This window comes from Gadus morhua, chromosome 20 (genome assembly GCF_902167405.1).
Source record: "Gadus morhua chromosome 20, gadMor3.0, whole genome shotgun sequence".
NCBI lineage: Eukaryota > Metazoa > Chordata > Actinopteri > Gadiformes > Gadidae > Gadus > Gadus morhua.
Window position 1 is genome coordinate 17,204,064 of NC_044067.1, and position 20,442 is coordinate 17,224,505.

The following is a 20,442-nucleotide window of genomic DNA, read 5'->3' on the forward strand; positions in this document are numbered from 1 at the left end:
CTGATGATGAAAAGCTTTGCGATGTATCCATGTGAACGACTATAAGACGTACGTTTATTAATGATTGATTATGAATGGTGTGCTTTTTCAAATTAGAAGCAGAAATGTTTTTTTTTCAAGTTTAGACTTAAATAGGGTTAAAAATTAGTTTCAAATGCACCCTTAATTAGTCTATACTTTAGACTCCCTCTCTTCTAATTAAATACGTCAGAGGATCTAATTATTTAGTAAGGTAGTTTTCGGCCTATTTCAAATAATGGTTTGAAGATTTTGAAATAAACGTTTTGAAATAATATAGCCTAATAATAATAATAAGAAACAATTAGATCAATTATTAAAAAGGATTGTCGCTATGTCCTGAAAAACAACCAAGACCGAGAAGAGGAATGCATACTTTTTTTGTAGACACGTCTCATTATTTAAAACAAAATGACGAGCAACGAAAATAAATAATGTATCAAAAAATTCGATAGAGACTATGACAATTAAAAATGGGGAACATAATAAATGCCGTACCTTCAAAATTCCGAGGTAATTCAGAATTAATTGAACGAAGAGATGATTGTAAAATGTGGATGCTTTGAAGCGCATGCAGTGCTTGATATCGGATCAGGACAATATGATGGGCCATATCCATCAAATATCCTCATTAATCTCGCATAACATTTCTTTAATTGGCTTCGAGGCCTATGATCGAAGTGTTTGGTTCCGATCACATCCTGAGTCGTGTTTAGTGGCTCTTGGACCATGCGTAAAACCACACTAGTAAACACACGAGATGAAGATTAAACAGTGGGGTTAAAACATTTGTTATTTTAACGCAACACTTATTATCTGGACGACTCACCCAAAAAGCGCTTCTACCCACCCCACCACGGAGAGGAGGGGGGTTTGGGGGAACTAGGGGACGAGGCACGCACTGTTAATATTCAATTAGTACCAGACGCCCTTTGACCCCCGGTGACCCTGGGGGAACTCGAGCATGCCGGGTGTGGGGGGGTCGACGACGACGACGACGACATGTGGGGCTCGACGAGCCGTAAATGAAGCGTCCAGGATGACGACATTGTCCGGTTGGTTTAACACCCTTTATCCAGCGCAGGAAGCCCGAGGCGGGGGGCGCCCGGGGCGACGCAGCACCGCGGCAACTATAGCGCGCCAATACAAATGTCTTTAAGAATATAGGCACATAACTAGAGGCCTATAACGTAAGTCGCGGAGATAATCATGGGCCAAGCTTTACATTGGCTGTGGTCAATCTAGTCGATTATACGAGGCCTCACGGAACAGACATCAGACACAAAACTTTAAGCGTAAACCATTAAATATCATCAACTGAATAAAATACTGTAGGCCTTTAAAATATTAATTATAAACCAGTAAAATAATACAAACTAAACCATTGCAGTGAACATATAAAATATGTTCATCAAATCTTTATATTGTGTGCGTGGGTGCGTATGCCTATTATTATATATTATATTTTGTAGGAAACCCATTATAAAGTTGGAAGTAATGCCATTATGTGCCAATATGTGTATTAAAGGTGAACTAAATGTTTTATATAAAATACAAACCATAACGCTTAGGGTTATAAAATATAAACTACAATGTGCTGAAAATATAAACTTTGGATGAAAGATAAATTGTATTAAATAAAAACCTTAACGTGTACTCAAAATCAACCTTTTCATTCTCGTGCCATACCATGTGTAGCTTCTATTTTTTTCATTATTCGATAAAATAAAATAAATATTTCCAACACTTGGTTGAGTCTCAACATGTGCTGTGGATGAAAGTGTTTCTCATGAAGAGACACTAAGAAATACGTTGTCCGTTTGTGCTCTGGATCAAAGGTCTACACTTATCCTTCACACGATTTATATTACAAGTTAAAACAAACTTAAACCTATAGGGCTAAGCTTGCTTTTTCATCTGAGAAATACAGACTTTTGAAAGGTTCTTTTGATATTACAAAAACAAACAAATACAAATGCAAAACTAATAGATTAGGCCTACAATTCACAGTGCTGAGAGAAGATGGGATGAATAAATCTCTAAGGACAGTAAAACGCCTGACAAACGCTAAATCGCGACGCGTAAAGAAGAACGTATTTTTCTTCCGTAATCTGAGGGATTTCTACGTGATGGGTGTTTTGAGGGGGTGATCAGGTTGATGGCGCGTTTATGAACCCTGCACAGATCAGTCTCGATTACTTCTCTAAAAGGAGAGATGTGTGTGCATGTGGGCATCCAAATTGCTGAAGACTGACTTTATGTCCCGACAAAAATACGAGATTCATATTTTAAGTGTGTTGAGGAGTGTGTAACTATTGTATAGGCTAATAGAACATTAATGAACTAAATGATCAAAGTCAGTGTCGAGCCACCTGCTCGTTAGTTGGATGACGTCAGGCCAAGAAAGTGGTCAATGGGGAGGTCGCCAGAGACCATGTGTGTAATGAGTGATTTTATCCGAGACGGAGTTGAGCCACGGCAAGAAGAGGAATAAAAACGAAGCCAAAAGGTGAACTAGTGAAATAATAAAATTAATATAAATGGTTTAAACAGGCAAACGCACACAGATGTTTGAATTTAATTGAAGATTTAATTATTTTACGCCACAGTAAATCAAAATTTAAAAGAGATACCAAACACCAGTTTGACCGAACAAAAACCAAAACCACATTATATAAACACATAAATCTATATACACATAAATATACTTTAGATGTTTATACATGTATTATCATTACCATCGGGTCTTCCAATACCCATATGGTTTAAAATCCACTTGTTGTCTCAGCGTTCAGAGCTGATGATCAATCAAAACGTGAGTAGTGACGATACAGCCCAGCTATATCCACACGCACACAAGCACACACACACACACACACACACACACACACACACACACACACACAGACAGACACACACCCCTACACCTTGCTAAACACAACTGGGGCACTGAGTTTCAGCACTCAGGAGAAGCCCACCCTTCGCCGGACCTCCATGAGGACGGGGGCCGCAAGCTCCCGGGCCCTCTGCGACCCCTTGGCCAGCACCACCTCGAGGTGACCCCTGTCGGCCCGCAGCCGCTCCATCTCCTCCCTGATTGGGCGGAGCCGCGTCACCACGGCGTCAGCCACGAGCAGCTTGTAGGCCCCCGTGTCCAGACCCCGGGCCTGGGCCAGCGCCTCCTCCACCGTCACCATGGCGACCGCCGCGTGCAGGCTCACCAGGTTGGAGACCCCGGGGCGCGCGGCAGGGTCATAGGTCACCTCGGAGGTGAAGTCTGTGACGGCACGGCGGATCTTTACCATGATGTCGTCGGGCGAGTCACTGAGGTGGATGGTGGCCATCGCATGGGGGTCCGACTTGGACATCTTGGCCGTGGGGTCTCGGAGGGACTTGACCTTACGCGTGGCGCCTGCGGGGACAGGAAGCAGGTTGTGGTTGGTTACCCAGCATGCCTTTCCCCACCACGCTCTCGGTTCTGGGTACCGGTTCATATCGAGAACGTTTTGGAGAAAAGGTTTGATAGGAGTTCAGAGAAAAAGGATGTGCAAACACACACACAGACACACTCTTTTGGACACACCAACTAACACACATCCACATTCAAGACATCACACACACACACAGAGCTGTGTTTTCAGACGTCGTGAAGACATCCCTTCCATATCCATTATGGCCGTATCGCTGGGAAACGTGAGGACCGGAGAGTTCTGTAATCAGGGCTGTGGCCACGCATGAGAGGCTGCGTTTCATTCCTCCAAGAGACCGAGAATCACACACAATCACAGCGCCTCCACAGGTCCTCATATAGCAGGGGAACATGGTGGCCATGTGTGTGTGTGTTCGTGTGTGTGGGCGACTGTTCAGAAATATAAACAGGCAGACACCAAAGAGATGCTAATTTTGAGATCAATACATGTCTGCATGTTAGCGTGCATGTGTTGCGTCCGTACAACAGTACGGGAATACATTGGGCAACATGTTGTGTGTGTGTGTGTGTGTGTGTGTGTGTGTGTGTGTGTGTGTGTGTGTGTGTGTGTGTGTGTGTGTGTGTGTGTGTGTGTGTGTGTGTGCGTGTGCGTGCGCCAGGTTGCTCGGTGACCCAGGTAACAACTAGAGCTAAAATAGCTTAACAGTGAAGAGTCAACTAACTTTTTATGTGTTTAATGCGTGTGCCGTGTTTGCTATTGGGGCCACCATACTCAAGTATATAATTTTCCAAGTGAGAAATATTACATTTTGTTCCTGGAAATAAATTCATTCAGGAGATTCCAAGAGAGGTTTGAGATGCTGCAGCATAAAGAATATATATTGATCAAATATTTATTAACTTTCAAATAATATTTTTGAATTGTAAAATCTGTTCCGTACTTACATGTTTTTTTTTTTTTATATATTTAATATATTTGTTTATATTGCTCAGTAGGAGAGTGGATCGGGGGAACAGGTGTGCATATATTACTCAGTAGGGGAGTGGCTCAGGAAACAGGTGTGATTATAGAGTGCCGAAGTCAAGCCCCTTCCAGTAGAGCCCATGGGACCTATGAGATCGAAAAATATGAATGGGTATCAATGGAGAGAAAGTAATTATCTTCTGGTCCCAGTCTTTATGTGCCCCGGATTACACATGTGACCAATTATTGTGGACCTCTTTTGATGCTTTAATCCTCCCCTTGGAAAAAAACCTAACATTATCAAACTTCTTCACGAAAATGTTTAGTTTTCTTTGCATCAAAAATTATCATTTAAATCCACAAGCAACATATGTGTAATCCAGGGCATATAAAGACTGGGACCGAAAAATAATTACTTTCTCTCCATTGAAACCCATTCATGGGGCGCCCCGGTGGCTCAGCGGGTAGAGCGCGTACCATTAAAGGCTTAGTCCTTACCGCAGTGACCTGGGTTTGATTCCTGACGCGGTCCTTTGCTGTATCTCTTTCCCTCTCTCTTCTATACCTTCCTGTCTATCTTACTCTACAATAAAAAGGATAAAACCTTAAAAAAATAAATAAATACAGAAACCCATTCATATTTTTTCGATCTCATAGGTCCCAAGGGCTCTATGTTACTCAGTAGGGGGCTTGGCTTGGGGAACAGGTGTGTATATATTACTGAGTAGGGGGGCGGGGCTCAGGGAACAGGTGTGTATATATTACTGAGTAGGGGGCGTGGCTCGGGGAACAGGTCCCCGTAGCGGTTGTTGAAGATGCGGGCCACGTCTTGAGCCAGCTCCAGGTGCTGAACCTGGTCCTCTCCCACCGGGACGTGGGTGGACCTGTATATGAACACATGCACAAACACACACACAAACACATTTTTTGTTTCAATACAATTATTATAAACAAGATACTCACTGACAAAAATGCTTTATTTATCTGATAATTATCTGATTATACAATGCCTCATGAGTCGTGTACATGAGGTCACATCCATACACTGCTATCACACGCAGATGGTGGATGGGTTACAACAATGAGTAGGACAGAGCTACATGTACACATGCAGAACTCACCTGTAGAGCAGGATATCAGCAGCCTGCAGCACAGGGTAGGTGAACAGACCCACACTGCCCTCCCCCTTCTGTTTACTCTTCATCTGAGGAAGAGGAGGGAGGGCGGTAGGACGACCACGAGATCAACAGCGAGAGAGAGAGTGAGGCAGAGAGAGAGAGAGAGAGAGAGGCAGAGAGAGAGGCAGAAACAGAAAGAGAGAGAGGAAGAGACAGAGAGAAAGGCAGAGACAGAGAGAGAGGCAGAGAGAGAGGCAGACAGACAGACAGAGTTAAGATTGTATAGTATTTTTGACTATTTTATTTATTTCATATTATTGTATTAATTTTCCATCTTTACTTTTCACATGCTTTAGTAATGAATGTACATTGCCCATGGTAATACATTACCTTTGAATATAAATGAGGGAGCAAGATCAATGTTGTATTACAATATATGTATAGTTATGTAGTGATATGCATTTCTGAATATGGGACAGCAGTATGTAACACGCCTTTGTTGATGTTTTATTAAGGTTATTTTGGTTTCAAATGTTTAATGATGTGATGAGTGTTTATAGAGCTTTAATATTTTTTGGAAGAAACAAACAAATGAACATATAAACAGCAATAATTTTATTTAATCTAGGACACAATCCATGTCCTAACCGGACATGGATTGTCTCCCGAGTCTTTCGGTTGAATAAATATAATGAGGGCGCTAGCTGTGTTAAAACAACATGTTGTCATTATCAAGAGCAGCTGGTCTACTGGATCGAACACCTCCAAGTGGCTCAAGGCGGATCTGACTGATCAAGCATATAGCAGAATAATAACACTACTGACTGAAAGTGGTAGGGGAGGAGGAGGAGGAAGTGATAGAGGGAGATGGAGTAAGAAGGGGCTGAGGAGCAAGAGGGAGGGGAATAAGGGAGAGAAGGAGAAGGAGATAAGAGGAGTTCTTCTTTACCTTCCACTGGGGGAGGTGTCTCAGGCGGGGCATAGTGGTGAGGCAGGAGAGGATCCAGGACAGCTCAGCATGCTCCGATACCTAACACAAGCACACCCACACACATGATGGACTACATTAGGGTCTTCAAACCAGTAATAACACCTTATATCAAAAACATAAAATGAACACTGAAAGAACCAGTTTATCAGGGTTTCAAATAACAAGCCTGGAGGGCAGATATTTCCTCTCCTTCTTGAGTAGAAATGACATCCCAGCGCCCCACAGTGGCAGTGGTGGGTACTGCTGCTCTAACACGCAGCTGAAGGGCAGTCTGCTACAGGTAAACCTATAGGTGAGTCTCCTACGAGCAGCTGTGTGTGTGTGTGTGTGTGTGTGTGTGTGTGTGTGTGTGTGTGTGTGTGTGTGTGTGTGTGTGTGTGTGTGTGTGTGTGTGTGTGTGTGTGTGTGTGTGTGTGTGTGTGTGTGTGTGTGTGTGTGTAAAAGAGACTGTCAGTGAGAGACGCCAGTGGACTATTCAAATTCCATTCCCCCCTAAAAAACGTCTCTACCATTAAAAATCTTCAGTCGTTTATGAGTGCTGGCGATACAACGCTCTCGCCACTTTGAAAGCATTCTGGGAAGAGGATGATGTAACCATCAGCTAAAGCAGACATGAAAGCAGGCCGTGAGAGAAACAAAGAGAGAGGATGGGCAGATGTGAGAGAGAGATTTGTTGAGCAGACACTAGGCCAGGAGGATGCTGTAGTTTAACTCACTTATAATGCAGACACCAATGCTCACGTGAATACATTGAATTTACTGTTAGGTTTGGCAGAGAGGGCTATTGCCAATGCTAGCCGAAACAAATCAACACATTTTGTTATAGGTGAGCAGAGAGCCTCACACCGACGCTGCAGAGCAGAATATGGATCAAGCTGATATACTCTTGTGGCTCACAATCTGTTACATTCTGTCACATCAAAGTCAGAAAGCCGTGAAAAGGCCGGTCCTGTTGGGTGCGTTTAGCGTCGTTTGGATTCTCTCAGGCTTGTGAGTATTGAGCCAAGTAGTCCCTATAAAACCGCTGCAGAACATCTGGTTCTGCACGTCCAGAACCTTCACATTTCCAACACAGAGATGTCAAGATGTGCGCGGATAAAAACGTACACACACACACACACACACACACACACACACACACACACACACACACACACACACACACACACACACACACACACACACACACACACACACACACACACACAGACACACACACACAGACAGTGTGTGCTTGTTAGCAGTTCATCTACTTACCTTATGTGCGCGCACACGCAACCATAGATTGAAGACACACACCTTCCCAAACCCACATTTCCACAGGCATGCATGTGCGTGTTCTGTTGATGGGACACACGCAGACTGACGAGCACAGACCAGCGCTTCACGTTCAAACTGCAGGCTGTTTTCTTTGGTCCGCTGACATATTTATCCTTACCTGGTGGGGACGCTAGGAGGTCCTCACACTGCCAACGCAAACCACTGAAACATACATGTGTGTGTGCGCGTGTGTGCCTACCTTTATAAAGGTATGTGTGCATAGGCGTATGCCTATGTATGTAAATGTGTGTGTGTGTGTGCCTGTGTGTGTCTTTGTGTGTGCGTGTGCGCCTATATGTGTGTGAGAGTGCTTGTGTGCGTGCGTGTGTGTTTTCAGTCCGCACTAAAACACACGTGTGCTGTCCATCCAATCTGGAACAGTGAAAACATAATTGTAATTCACGCCTTCCCCATTTTACGTCATCATTTGAAGAAACCTAAGCTTTGTTCTTCCGAACGGCAACGCAATGCTGGTGTTTTTTATATTCATCCACTTTGGAGAGGGTTCTCAAATCAATCCGCGGTCAGGGGTGGAAAAAGTGGGATTAGTGTCGACGGAGTGCCAGAAAACTTAGGGGAAAAAAAGCGTGGATAGTTGTGACTCAGCGCGGGGGTCTGGTCAACACCGCAGAGCTGCTGGCGAGAAAACAAACACCCGAGAAGACCGCTGAAGGCGGCGACTGTCCTGATGACATGCTTGGAGACAAACCAAAAGGTGTTTTCATCACTACACATCCAAACGTGCAGAGAGACGAACACGCGCACACACCACAAGGTTTAATAGAAACATCCATCCAAGGTAGTCCATGGATTAGTAGCGATCATGTTGATTACTGATTTTATAGCAGGACATTTTACCTAATATTGCAGCTTCAGGTTAAACCCACCCCCCCTCACTGGTGCAGTCCTGTCGGTCTTCTACATGTAAACTATAGGTAAGTCTCTCAAGAGCAGTTGTGTTGGTCTGTGAGTCTGTCTATGTGTCTGTGTGACACATAGACTATAAAAAAATAAAAGGGTTGACTGATATCTAGGTTATCTTTAACCCTATATAAAAATCAAATTATATGCGGCTCCAACGCATCCATACCTCAGCTCCAAAACATCCATACCTCAGCACCAACACATCCATACCTCAGCACCAACACATCCATACCTCAGCACCAACACATCAATACCTCAGCTTACATCCATACCTCAGATCCAACACATCCATGCACCCATCCCTCCCTCCCTCCCTGCCTCCCTCCATGCCTCCCTCTTCTGTCCATCCCTCCACCACCCCTCAATCCCTCCATTCCCCTCCTCTGCCCACCTGGGACTGCTGGAACAGGATGGATCTCTGGGGGTCGATGCCACAGGCCAGCAGGCAGGCGGCCATGTCCAGGATGTTGAGGCGGAGCTGGGCCGGGTCCTGGGGCTGGGTGATGGAGTGCAGGTCCACGATGCTGTACAGCACTGAGGGGTAGCGGTCCTGCAGGGACACCCAGGTCTCAAGGGCCCCCAGGTAGTTCCCCAGGTGTGGCACGCCGGTGGGCTGGATCCCAGAGAACACCCGGCCCCCTGCTGGAGGATCCACCTGCAGGGAGAGACAGGGAGACAGAGACAGAGACACAGAGACATAGAGAGGGACAGAGACAGAGCGAGAGCGAGCTGTTATTGTACCCTTCCACAACACAGCTAGATCCCCCCAGGAACCACTTAAACAATCAGCCTGAACACAAGGCCTGTGTCTGGGCCAGAGAAACCAGGAACACGAGGAAGTGGCAGGCAAAGAGAGAGAGAGCGAGGGGGGGGTCTGGACTCCAGGATACCTGCCATATCAGCAACAGCACTAACAAGATCGGTGTTTTACTGGCTCAGCACTTGTGATATTTGACTGGGTCAGAACTCCCACAGCTGGAGGCAGGACTCCACCCTCCTCACATCTGAGTGCCTGGGTCAATATTGTGGTTCTCTCTTGTGCGCTGGGTCAGGCCACGGTGATCCGGTTTCCCCAGGCACGCAGGGAGAGAACTGGATCAGACCAGATGTGAACTGGATCAGACCACAACACTGGGTTCTGCTCGGGTCTGACCGGTCGTCTGTGGACTGCCCACAGGATCCCGCGAAGGAGTGCTGGTAAAGAGGAAGCAGGAAGGCGATGTCAAGGCAGGCCCCCTAGGTAGGCTGGGGATGCCGGGGATCAAATGCAGTACCTTGTAATGGAACTCTAGCGTGGAACATCGTGTATCGTAGCATAGCTCACTAGTGGAAAAACGGTATTGACATGGCAACGCGTTGGGAAACATTAGACAACGGCGTGTAACATGGAGTGAAAGCCGGCATGGTTCTCCTTGTCGGTTTCCTGATACGAAAACCTTTAAAACCAGGTCAAGACTCCAACACAACACGCTGGGGAGATTTCAATTGCAAATATTTTCTAATAAACCCCCCTACCACTGCCTGGGGGGGGGGGATTTGTGTTCCCTAGTCCACACGAAAAAGCCTTCACAACCGATGAGACCAGACCGAGACTTCCTGAGGATATAGTGGTCCGTGTACCGCTGAGAGAGGGCCTGACAGCACACCCACCCAGCTTCACGTTTGATTGGACATGAGGCCCGGCACCGCACAGCATTCTGGGAGCGCCAGAGTTAGAGAGGGGCAAAAGAGAGATATGAAGAAGGGCGAAGAGAGCGAATGGGCTAACAAAACAGAGACAAACAGAAAGAAATATGTAGAGGTAGAGCAGAGAGGGAAAGAGCGACAAAGAAATAAGTAAACCAGAGATTAAGAGAGATAATTAGGCAGACCTAGAGCAGAGGTTAAGAGAGAGAGATAAACATGTAGAGCGGGGTAAAGGGAGAGAGGTAAAGTGAGAGAGAAAGAAATTAGATAGTATTTTTAGAGAGAGGTGGAAGAAAAAAGGTAAACAAGGTGAAAACGAGAGGCGTAGAGAAGTAGAGAGAGCGGACAGACAGGAAGCCGGTATGGTGTCGTTACTAAGGGGGTAATTGCAGTGGAGGGAGTCGTTGCTGCCGAGGGCCTCTAAAGAGGTGTCAGGACTCATTTGGGCTCTGGATAATGTGTGTTCTCACCCAGAGCTGACACCACAAACTCATGTTCCCCCCCAGCGCCCCCTGACCCCAACCCCCCCACCCGGCCCCCACCCAAGGGACAGGTCATTACCACGCAGACATGCTAATGGTGTCATTTGAACCAATCGGCCTTCAAAGAAAGAGTCAGCGCCGACGTTAACTAGCCACTGGGCTAACTAGCTGCCGGAATAACAGGGTATGGCTGTAGCAGTGGTCTATGTTCTGCTTCTGACCGGGGAAATGCTGAATGAGGCATTTATGTTTCAGAAGAGAGGTCATTGAGACACAAATTAATAGTCGGCATTCGTAAAGCTACTTGAGCTAATTTGGCTAATACCTCCATATGTTTGAATTAAAAAGCTCGTGGGCTAAAGCATCTTAAGGGCAAAACGATTACCAATCCCATGGGCATGGGTGGACTGCAGTTAACGAACAGTGCATCACGACTGCTTATCTTCGCCTCCCTATGTAGCGATTTGCACTGTATCTTGTGTCTTTTTTATGTACTGGTGTTTCCATCACTAACTTATCTTAGTCGGTGTCCTATTGATGGTGTGTTTGTTAATACCTTGCTGCATCCTAATCGCCCCAGGTAGGATAAATAAATTTGACTTTGACGACGTCTTTAAATTTCCCCTTTAGAGCTTTGTCTAGATATTTTAAGGGTGTTACAGGCACCATTGAAGTGACCGGCTGCTGGACGATGCATATTCTATTGTAGGTAGGACGAGCATTGGGTAAGCGATTGTATTTCTATACATGTCATTAAGGAGCAAGTAGGGTTTGGGGGGGGCATCTCCCTCAAGGATGCGTACAGGTAGACCTGTCGAACCCAGAACCTTTCAGCTGGGAGTCAAACACCCGTTGGCCTTTCCTGGCTACGATAGATCGAGTCGTTAACCAGTGACGGCTCACTGCTCCGGGTGCACCACGCATACACCTCGTGTCATCTCTCCATCACCATCCCTCCCCTACCTTCCCTCGTCCCGCACCCGGACGCTGGCTGATGACATGCACCGGGGCAGCGAGGCAGGAACGCTGGGTGTTCTCGCTTGTGTTTTACTCTCGACAGTTGCAACGCCGCCGTAGCCCAGCGAGGTGCAGAAAGCCGTCTGCATCCACGTCTGGCCACATGGCGGACGCATTACGCCCCATGTGTGTGTGACATTAACACCCAGCGCTACAAGGTTACACACACTCAGAGGCCGTGTTTTCATACCAGTCGACCCTTTCCGGGAATGTGTGTTCCCGTGTCTGCACGTGTACGTTTGTGTTTTTGTGCTTGTGTGTGCGTGTCGTGACAGCTCGTATTAGTGGATGGGAGAGATTGGCACAGCAATTCAACGACACCACATCCAACCCAGTGCTGCAGTTTGACTGCTCTATAACTCTCTCTCTCTACAACCCATGTTACTATCATCAAGTACATTATGAAGTGAAAGCGCACAATAGACTGCTCAGTGAATTACCTTCCCTGGGATATGTCATCAATTCTCATTTAAAATCTTCTTTTGAGTGGATATTTTATTTGTCTGAACACATTATCCGTTATTCCAGCCAACTGGCCATAAAAAAAAGAAACACAACTGTAATAATGAGGTTTACATCCACCAGACATTTTCCTACATTAAGCCACCGCGCTGAATCCAACAGCCTCACATTGCAGCGGTCTGGTCTCCGAAGGGAAAACAATGGTCGCCAGGGAAACAAGTCACGCTAAACGTTCTTCTCTTGGACTCAAAGGCAAGTTTCCACTAAAACCCCAAAATCCCAGCCAAGATCCAAACTACAACTTGTTCCCCCTCCCCTTTCCACCCTGACTAGACTTCCTGCCCGTCCCTCCATCCTGAGGACAGGTCAATCAAAATCCAAGATCCATATTTCTCTCGTCATCACGAGCTGTCACTCGAGGGAACGTCCACATCGTAACTCGGCGCTAAGCATCGTGGGTAAAGAGCGGAGACACGGGGGTCCCGGTCTTCTCCCCGGTGCGTCTGGGTGTCCGTCCTCCCGCCAGCCTCGGCCTCATTAATCATCTTCCTCATGGTTTTGGTTGGGCTACGACTTGTGAAACAGCACATTTCTCTTCTCCAGGCGGTTTCTGGACCGCTTCCCCGGCCTCATAGATCATATCTGACCCCAGGGGGGAGGGGGGGGGGGGGGGGCAGAGCGGCCCACTGACATCCCTCTCACCGAGGAGGGGCTGGTAGGGACCACAAGGGGCCCGGAGTACCGCCGGGGCTCCTCGCTGGGTCCATCTCAACACTACTCCTCACCCATTCAGGGGCCGCCGGCCGCTCGGCTCATTAGCCCCCGTCGCAGAGGGTCAAGGGTCGTCGGGGAGGAAGGGGTGCCGCTGGTCGGGGTTGAGCCCGTCCTTGGAAGCCCAGCGGTGGGCCTCGGGATTAAGGACGGTCCCCGTTACCCTGGTTCCGTCCGCCCGGCCCAGGGGGTTCTCTCCCTCCTTAACCCCCCGCCAGGCTCTACACACTGGGCTCAGTGTCTGGCTCCTGACTAGGTCTCCCCAGAGAGCTCCGCCATCATCAGAACCAGAACGCGGAGACTCTCCTCAGAACATAGCCCACCTCCTCCTCCTCCCCCGACCTGGGACCAGTTAGTGGTCCCAGCGACAGAGCTCCTTTCACTGATCAGGGCAAACATGGCTTTAAGGGCTAACAGAGCTTACGGGGCTAACGGAGCTAACAGGTTCAACAGCATCCAGGCTCCACAAAGAACCAGAGAGCGCCGTGTGCGTGTGTTTGTCTAGGCCCTATCAGAATACACACAGCTTGAGACAAAGTGTGAATGACTGCCGAAAAGAAAGCACACACACACACACACAAATCACACACACGTGCAATCACACACATGAGCAGGAGTGATGGATGTTAGAAGAGGGAGAAAAGAAAAGCAAAGAGAAAAGAAATATGGAGGGATGTGGGGTACGGTAGAGAGGATGGAGCCCAGAAGCGTTGGGCAAGACTTTCTCTTATTCTTCTTCTTCTTCTTCATTTATTTTCTTCTCCCAGAGCGGTGTGTCGGGGTGGGGGGTGCAGGGGTCGGGGGAGCGTTTGATTAAATCTGTGGCTGACGTGTTGGACAGTTGAGATTGATGAGGTTCCTCCGAGCGCCCCGTGGTGCGTCGCGAGGAGAGAGAGCGGAACAGAGCGCTGCAGTGTGGCAGAGCAGGGGCCCAGGGCCCGGCGTGCGCCACGGGGGCCCACAGCTGATTAATGGCACTAGAGGCCCTTCAGAACCAGTGCTCCCCCAGTGCAGGGCCCAGCCCGACGGCCCTCCAAAAATAACCGGGTGCGGCGGCTGGGCCCCGGGGCCTGACGGCAGTGGGGGTCCGTCCCCCCCCGGCTCAGAGCAGCGCGTGCTGGGCCCTCGTGGAAAGTCAACACATAATGCCAACGCAAGTCTTTACCGTGACCAGGGCTGCGTTTACACACACAGAAAACATGGAGAATGTATGGATCACACTTTCTACAAACATGCCCTGCTGGTCATGCATCTTTGGGAGGGGGAAAATTAAATCCTCGACAGTCGACTTGACAGGTTCCCCCAGATGGGAAAACTTTCAATTTACACAAGTGGTGTTTTAAAAATACATAAACGTTGGTACAGCAGACATCACACTGTTCTGCAGAGAACCGGGCCGTCGTGATTGGTTCCCCATGACCCCACGTGCACGCCAGACCCCGTGCACGTGGAGAGGTGAAGAAGAATACCTCCATGTAGCCTAATATTAATGTGACTACAGTGTAAACACATTCACGCCAAAACCGATTCCTCCTCATCCCTCAACGTCCGCAGTACGTATAATATACAATACATACATTCATATATTTATATGAAGTCAGACCCGCTGCTCTTATTCTGTGTTGAGGTGATGTTTTTCTCCCCACCTCACAGACGGGAAACGCATGAATATAATATATTAATGGTTAAAGCAATACGCCCCTGAAAAAAACACATTAAAGTCCCCTCACAGCAGAAATAACCAGCTCACACTTCATAAATGTATCAATCTGTAATTACCGTAACTTGCGGGCTGAGGAGCCCGCGAGAAACACTCTCCCCGAAGAAGGAGATCATTTCCTCAGCTCCTGCCGACCACCAGATCAACGCCAACCAGCGGCTCGCTTTAATTAAAATCCTTGAAACCGCTGTGAAGGTACTTGGAGGTGAGCTGTGTTGTAGTTACAGTGTTGAGGGGGACGCGTTACAGTAATATACAGCTTTTAGCTGTTATGAATTAATAGATAAGGCTTTACTAATTCAATTTTGATAATTGTTGTAGTTTGATGGTCAATTCCTTTGTTTTGGTAAAAGTAATGCAGTGATACTATGTATACTACCAAGTTTCTTTAAACCCAAAGTAATATAATGTATCTGGTACTTTACAATGGCAGTTAGCTTCCAATTAAATATGAATCTCCACACTGCACTGGAGTTCCCAGACGTGAGTTGGACTTCTACATGCATAGCTACATACGTACCTATGTAGTACGTACCTATGCACACGTCCCCCGTAACTATGTTAATTAGCTTAAGGCAAACAAACACATTATATAAGGGATCAGAACATGTCTGACAGCAGGTTAGGCGTCAAAGTGAGGCATGGAAGCAACAAGGGGTGAGGACTGCTGTGCCAACCACTGCCCAGAAGGAGCTGGAGAGAATTTGTGGACGACACACACAAACACAGTCACACACACACACACACACACACACACGTACACACACGCACTTCCAGCTCACTCCCAAAAGAGAAAGATGTAATGGTTTTAACGGACATCCGACACAAGGCCGGGGAGAACACAGAGGAAAATTAGCCACCACTTCCTGTATCCTGGAATGCAGGGCTGAGATGACTGATATCAGCCATTAAGAAGACCACGGGCATGCGAAGCAGGCAGAGAGGAGGGGAGCGCGAGACTGAGAGAGAGACAGAGAGTTTTGGTTTAAAGGACACGTTACTTTTTCTATGCGTATTGAAAGGCGCATAGAAAACATTAAGTTATCATTATTAACGTCATTGGGGTTTGACAAGGTTTCACACATGTACGCAAACACACACACACACACCGACACACACACACACCTGTGGTGACGTGCATTACAGCTGGCGGTGAACTTTTTAGAAAGGTTTGAAAACAAATGAAAAGTAACACTTAATTTTGGATATTATTACAGGTAATGAAGCCTCCACGTATACACACACAGCCTCCACACACGCACACAGACACACACTATTCCAGACCTAAACAAAACACAGACAGCCGTGCACGGTGGTGTGTGCACACACAATCCTCGTGCACCCCACAGCTCATCCATCACCCAGAGTGGGCGGGGGCCAGAGAGATTTACAGTTTTCTCAGTCGCTTTTGTACATTTCTCGAAACATCCTCAACATTTGCTAAACAGTAAATGCATTTCTCAAAACAATTCGTGCAAATAGCCAAACACCATGCAGTGTTTCCCACACATTGACAAGACTATGGCGCCCCGCCATAGTCTAATTTCGGCCGCCATAGTCTCTGCGTGCACATGAAGTTGTTGTTTTTTTTTTGCTCAGGCGAAGTTCGTGTCGCTCTCATTGGGATTGCATGAGAGCACGAAGTTCGGCTGTCTGCCTGCGACTGTGCCGAATAGCCTTCTGCAGCCGAATCCAAGTTGGCAATCCTTGAACTTTATTTAAATGAGAGTCTGGCGAATCGTGATGAAAGCCAATCAGTTTAGCGTGCGTGTGCTTACGTTGCAGAGGGTCTTGAGTTGTCTAAAAAATAGAGTGCGACATTCGGAATTTTGCATTAACGTATGAGCACTACCTTAACAGCATCCATGATCAGTAAGTTAACTAACTGTAAACATACGATGCTCACAGAGGTGATGCATTTTTAGATGCATACTGTTTGAGAACATAGAACTCCGTTTGACCTAGTGCACACGCAAACATAAAAACTGAGTTTCTGAGTTTTTATAAATGATCGTTTCCCATGATAAAAACTCAGTTTTCGTGTAGCCTAAATGAAAGGGCAAAACGTATGAAAACATGTGTTTTCCCATTGTGTAAACGGGGGGTTTATACAAATGCATAGCCTATGAAACGATTGAGAAGGTGACATTTAGGCCACGCCAGTGTTTAAATAGGCGTACAGTGAAAAAAGGAGATTGGCCATCTGTTTTGTAGAATGTATATCTGCAGAAATATACGCCAAGAACGGCTAAAGATAATTCCATCATTTATTATTTCATCTGAATGCAACGTGAGATGCAACAATAGTGCACCACAACTCAACAAATACAAAGTCCATAATCAATACCAAGGAATTAGTTCTTTGTTAATGTTAGTTTACTATTAGTAGGCAAACCACCGCGCATGTCCGGTTGAATGCCTGCCCCCCCCCATAGTCTCCAAAATTTCTGTGGGAAACACTGCCATGGATTACCTGCAAAAGCCAGTCTCTTGCTCAAAATCCTTGGTTAATCTCTCAAATGAAATATCTGTGTCAATGAACATGTCAGTGCCATCAGAATGACAAGTCCTTGTGTCATTGTGTACAGATAAGACTGTCAAATTGCTTAGTTATGTTGTCAATATAACAATGTACTCTGGAGGGATATTCTGATGTCAACTAAGGCTAAAGTTTTGAAGACAATTTTCACATTTACACTTTGACTGTTATTACTGTAATTTGTTGACAGACCATGTCATTGCTAGAAAGGTGAACATAGGACAATCTCCTTAGCGTGAACTGTACATGCATTTCTGTAGGAATTACAGGGCAGTCTTCCTACACCTCCTGACGTTCCTGTCTGTTGGGCCACAAATTCTCATATTCACGCAGCCTCACTCCTCTTTCTCTTCTCTCTGGCTGTTGACCCCGTCCAAGTCCTTCCTTGTCAGACAATGTAACATTGTATTGTGTGTGTCCCAGCTATATATATACTTGCCAGTTCATGGTTCATGAGATGCACCTTTGAGCTATTTCAGTTAACTGGTGGATCGTTCGTCACACTTCACACATTTCCCTTCTTTAGAGAAAGTCAGGATCACCGGGTAGCAGTGGACCAGTTCAGGACAGATTTAGAAAAAATGTCTAATGGAAATGTATAGAAATATGCTTGACATATTATGACAACTTGTTCAACCATTTTGCATTTAAAGACTTATGCAATGAACTAATGCCTAAAATGTTTTTGGGGCTATTGAGACTATTCAATAGAGACCCATTACAATACATTTTGATCAACATGACATAAGCAATTGATAATGTTTGAAGGAGCAAATAATTGTACATAGTCATTTGCATGAATGTACCAAAGCATTTGCAACTTGTTCACAGAAATGAGAAACTGCTTTTTTGATGTGACACAATGATGTGAAGATTGAACAGGTAATTTTGAGAATTTCAAATCTGATCTGAGGAATGTACCAAAGCGACTGAGAAAAACAGACAGACAAGGCCTTCCCATAGGTAATATGCTAGTTATTCAAAAGTGTATCTGGGACATCTGTTGTCAAGGTAACCATTAGCTTAAGAGTTGTTCTGAACACTGAACCACCAATCAGAGAGCATGGCTTACGTGGCCTCTTTAAAAAAGAACAGGATATTAATACGGGAAGAAGCAAATGGACAGTGTTTCCCCCAGTACTGTTGTTAAGGCGGTCGCCTTGACTACCAAATTGACCGGCCGCCTTGACTACCAAATTGACCAATGTACATTTAAAAAATATATATATATAATAAATATTTTTTAATTATTATGCATTAACAAAGTAGAAAACTCTCGTAGGGAAAGAAAACATACTTCCATCAGGTGTAAAAATAAAGATCAATAATGAATCAGTAATACTGTTACAACAATGGTCGTGCCATGAGGCTTTTTGAATGGAATAATGGAATTGAAACGGAGACCACCCCTCCCGCAACTCCTTGACCACCTTGACTAAGACATTTTCCGGGGGAAAACACTGGGTAATGTATTGTTACAGTAATAGTGACAATAGAAACGTTTCCTTTTTATTTTATTGTTGTTATTGTAGGAAAACTTTTTAGGAATATTTGTTCAGTTAAAAGATGTTTAACGGACATTATGAACAAATCAGCGGGTTATCACTAGATATATTTATATTGTAAATGTAACATTTAAAAGAAAAAAGTAGTGGACTAGTATAAATGTTATAGAAAGCAAACCAAGAGCATCCACAAAAACAGCCTCTAATGTAAACAAAGTGTTGACTCCTCATGTATACGTCTATAGTATTTTATATCCATTGTTCCACCATGTCAACATAATTGATGAATCAACCAACCAATGATTGCACACACAATCATTTTAATCAGCCCCACAGCTTCGACAGTCTTACAGCAAGCCAATGACTATCGGACACTCACTACCCTTAAATGCTTTCCCTGGACTGTGATACATTTACACAATTTGGGCCTTAAAATCAAAATCGTCTCATCTACCTTATTCTCATTGCATGGTGCAGAGCATAGCAGTCGTTTAGGAGAAGAACACTTCCGATTCTGAATGAATCTGAGGAACAGACTCGCATTCCTGCTGACGGGCAGCGCCATCTTGAATAGTGACGTCATTAAGGCACTACAGTGGCTGGGAAAGACCGAAAAGGACAAGTAGAAAATAAATACAGAAAAACTCACTATATAAACAATACACAATAAATAATGTAAAAACTCAGTCGTTTCACCCTTTTTTAAAATGTAAAAAGTTAATGAACAATTACCACGTTGCAGGAGACAAGATTAACAATGGATGCTACTTTTGTTTTGACTATAGATTAAAAAAAAAATCTATAGTCAGATTGTTTTGACTATAGATTAAAAAAAAATAAAAAATATATTACTGTAATAAAATAATAGCATTCACTTTCAATTATTCCACTGTAAATACAAACTTTGCAGACAAGGGTAGACATTTTTTCTGCCTTATAAAGGGCCCCTTATATTTTCCTTTGTCACGTTTATCTATACAGCCTCGTTATTATTAATATGGTAGCGGTGAAGGAGCTGAGGCGTACTTACATTGCTAGTCCTTTTTTATGTAGCATATTTAATATGTAAAACATATATTGTCAAGTTAATTTTCATTTTGCTGGTTTAACAATGCAAAACCAAGTTATCAATGCTATAAACGTGTACATGAGCAGAACATTTTATTATATATTTTGCAAAAAAAAAAGTATGCAACTGCAATCAGATATCCCCTGACATTACCCTCTATAATTACCGTGCACTGTTTGTGCACGTGAAAAACAAAGAGCATGCATAGGCACCTCTACCTGTAGGCTACAGCAAGACATGGTTTCCTCTCAGTCTAGGATGACCACGGAGCAAATGTATTAATATATAATATAATAAATTGGGCAGGACAGGTAGGATTACAGTGGGTAGGGGCAAAACCAGAGTAAAAACAGACTGTAGGCTCAACAATCTGCCCCCCCCACCCCCCCCCCGTTTCCTCTCTCTCTCTCTCTCTCTCTCTCTCTC

The 20,442-nt window shown here is 45.3% G+C and overlaps 1 protein-coding gene across 1 annotated transcript; it reads right to left on the bottom strand.

The window, feature by feature from the left end:
* Positions 1–2,588: 2,588 nt before the first annotated feature.
* Positions 2,589–19,525, bottom strand: wars2 (tryptophanyl tRNA synthetase 2, mitochondrial). Its single transcript, XM_030344101.1, has 6 exons — positions 19,402–19,525; positions 9,157–9,420; positions 6,480–6,560; positions 5,534–5,616; positions 5,178–5,296; positions 2,589–3,430 (listed from the first exon to the last, which is right to left on the bottom strand). The coding sequence occupies exons 1-6, from the start codon at positions 19,510–19,512 to the stop codon at positions 2,982–2,984; spliced, it is 1,107 nt and encodes a 368-aa protein (XP_030199961.1). The 5' UTR covers positions 19,513–19,525; the 3' UTR covers positions 2,589–2,981.
* Between the last annotated feature and the right edge of the window lie 917 nt (positions 19,526–20,442).

Bases quoted from the DNA above. Each gene is read 5' to 3' on its own strand.
- wars2 (XM_030344101.1), bottom strand. From the start codon at position 19,512: ATGGCGCTGCCCGTCAGCAGGAATGCGAGTCTGTTCCTCAGATTCATT. The intron at 9,421-19,401 runs GTAGATGAGACG...CTCTCCCTGCAG, and splicing joins CACCATGCAATGAGAATAAG to GTGGATCCTCCAGCAGGGGG. The intron at 5,617-6,479 runs GTAAAGAAGAAC...CCTCTTCCTCAG, and splicing joins GACACCTCCCCCAGTGGAAG to ATGAAGAGTAAACAGAAGGG.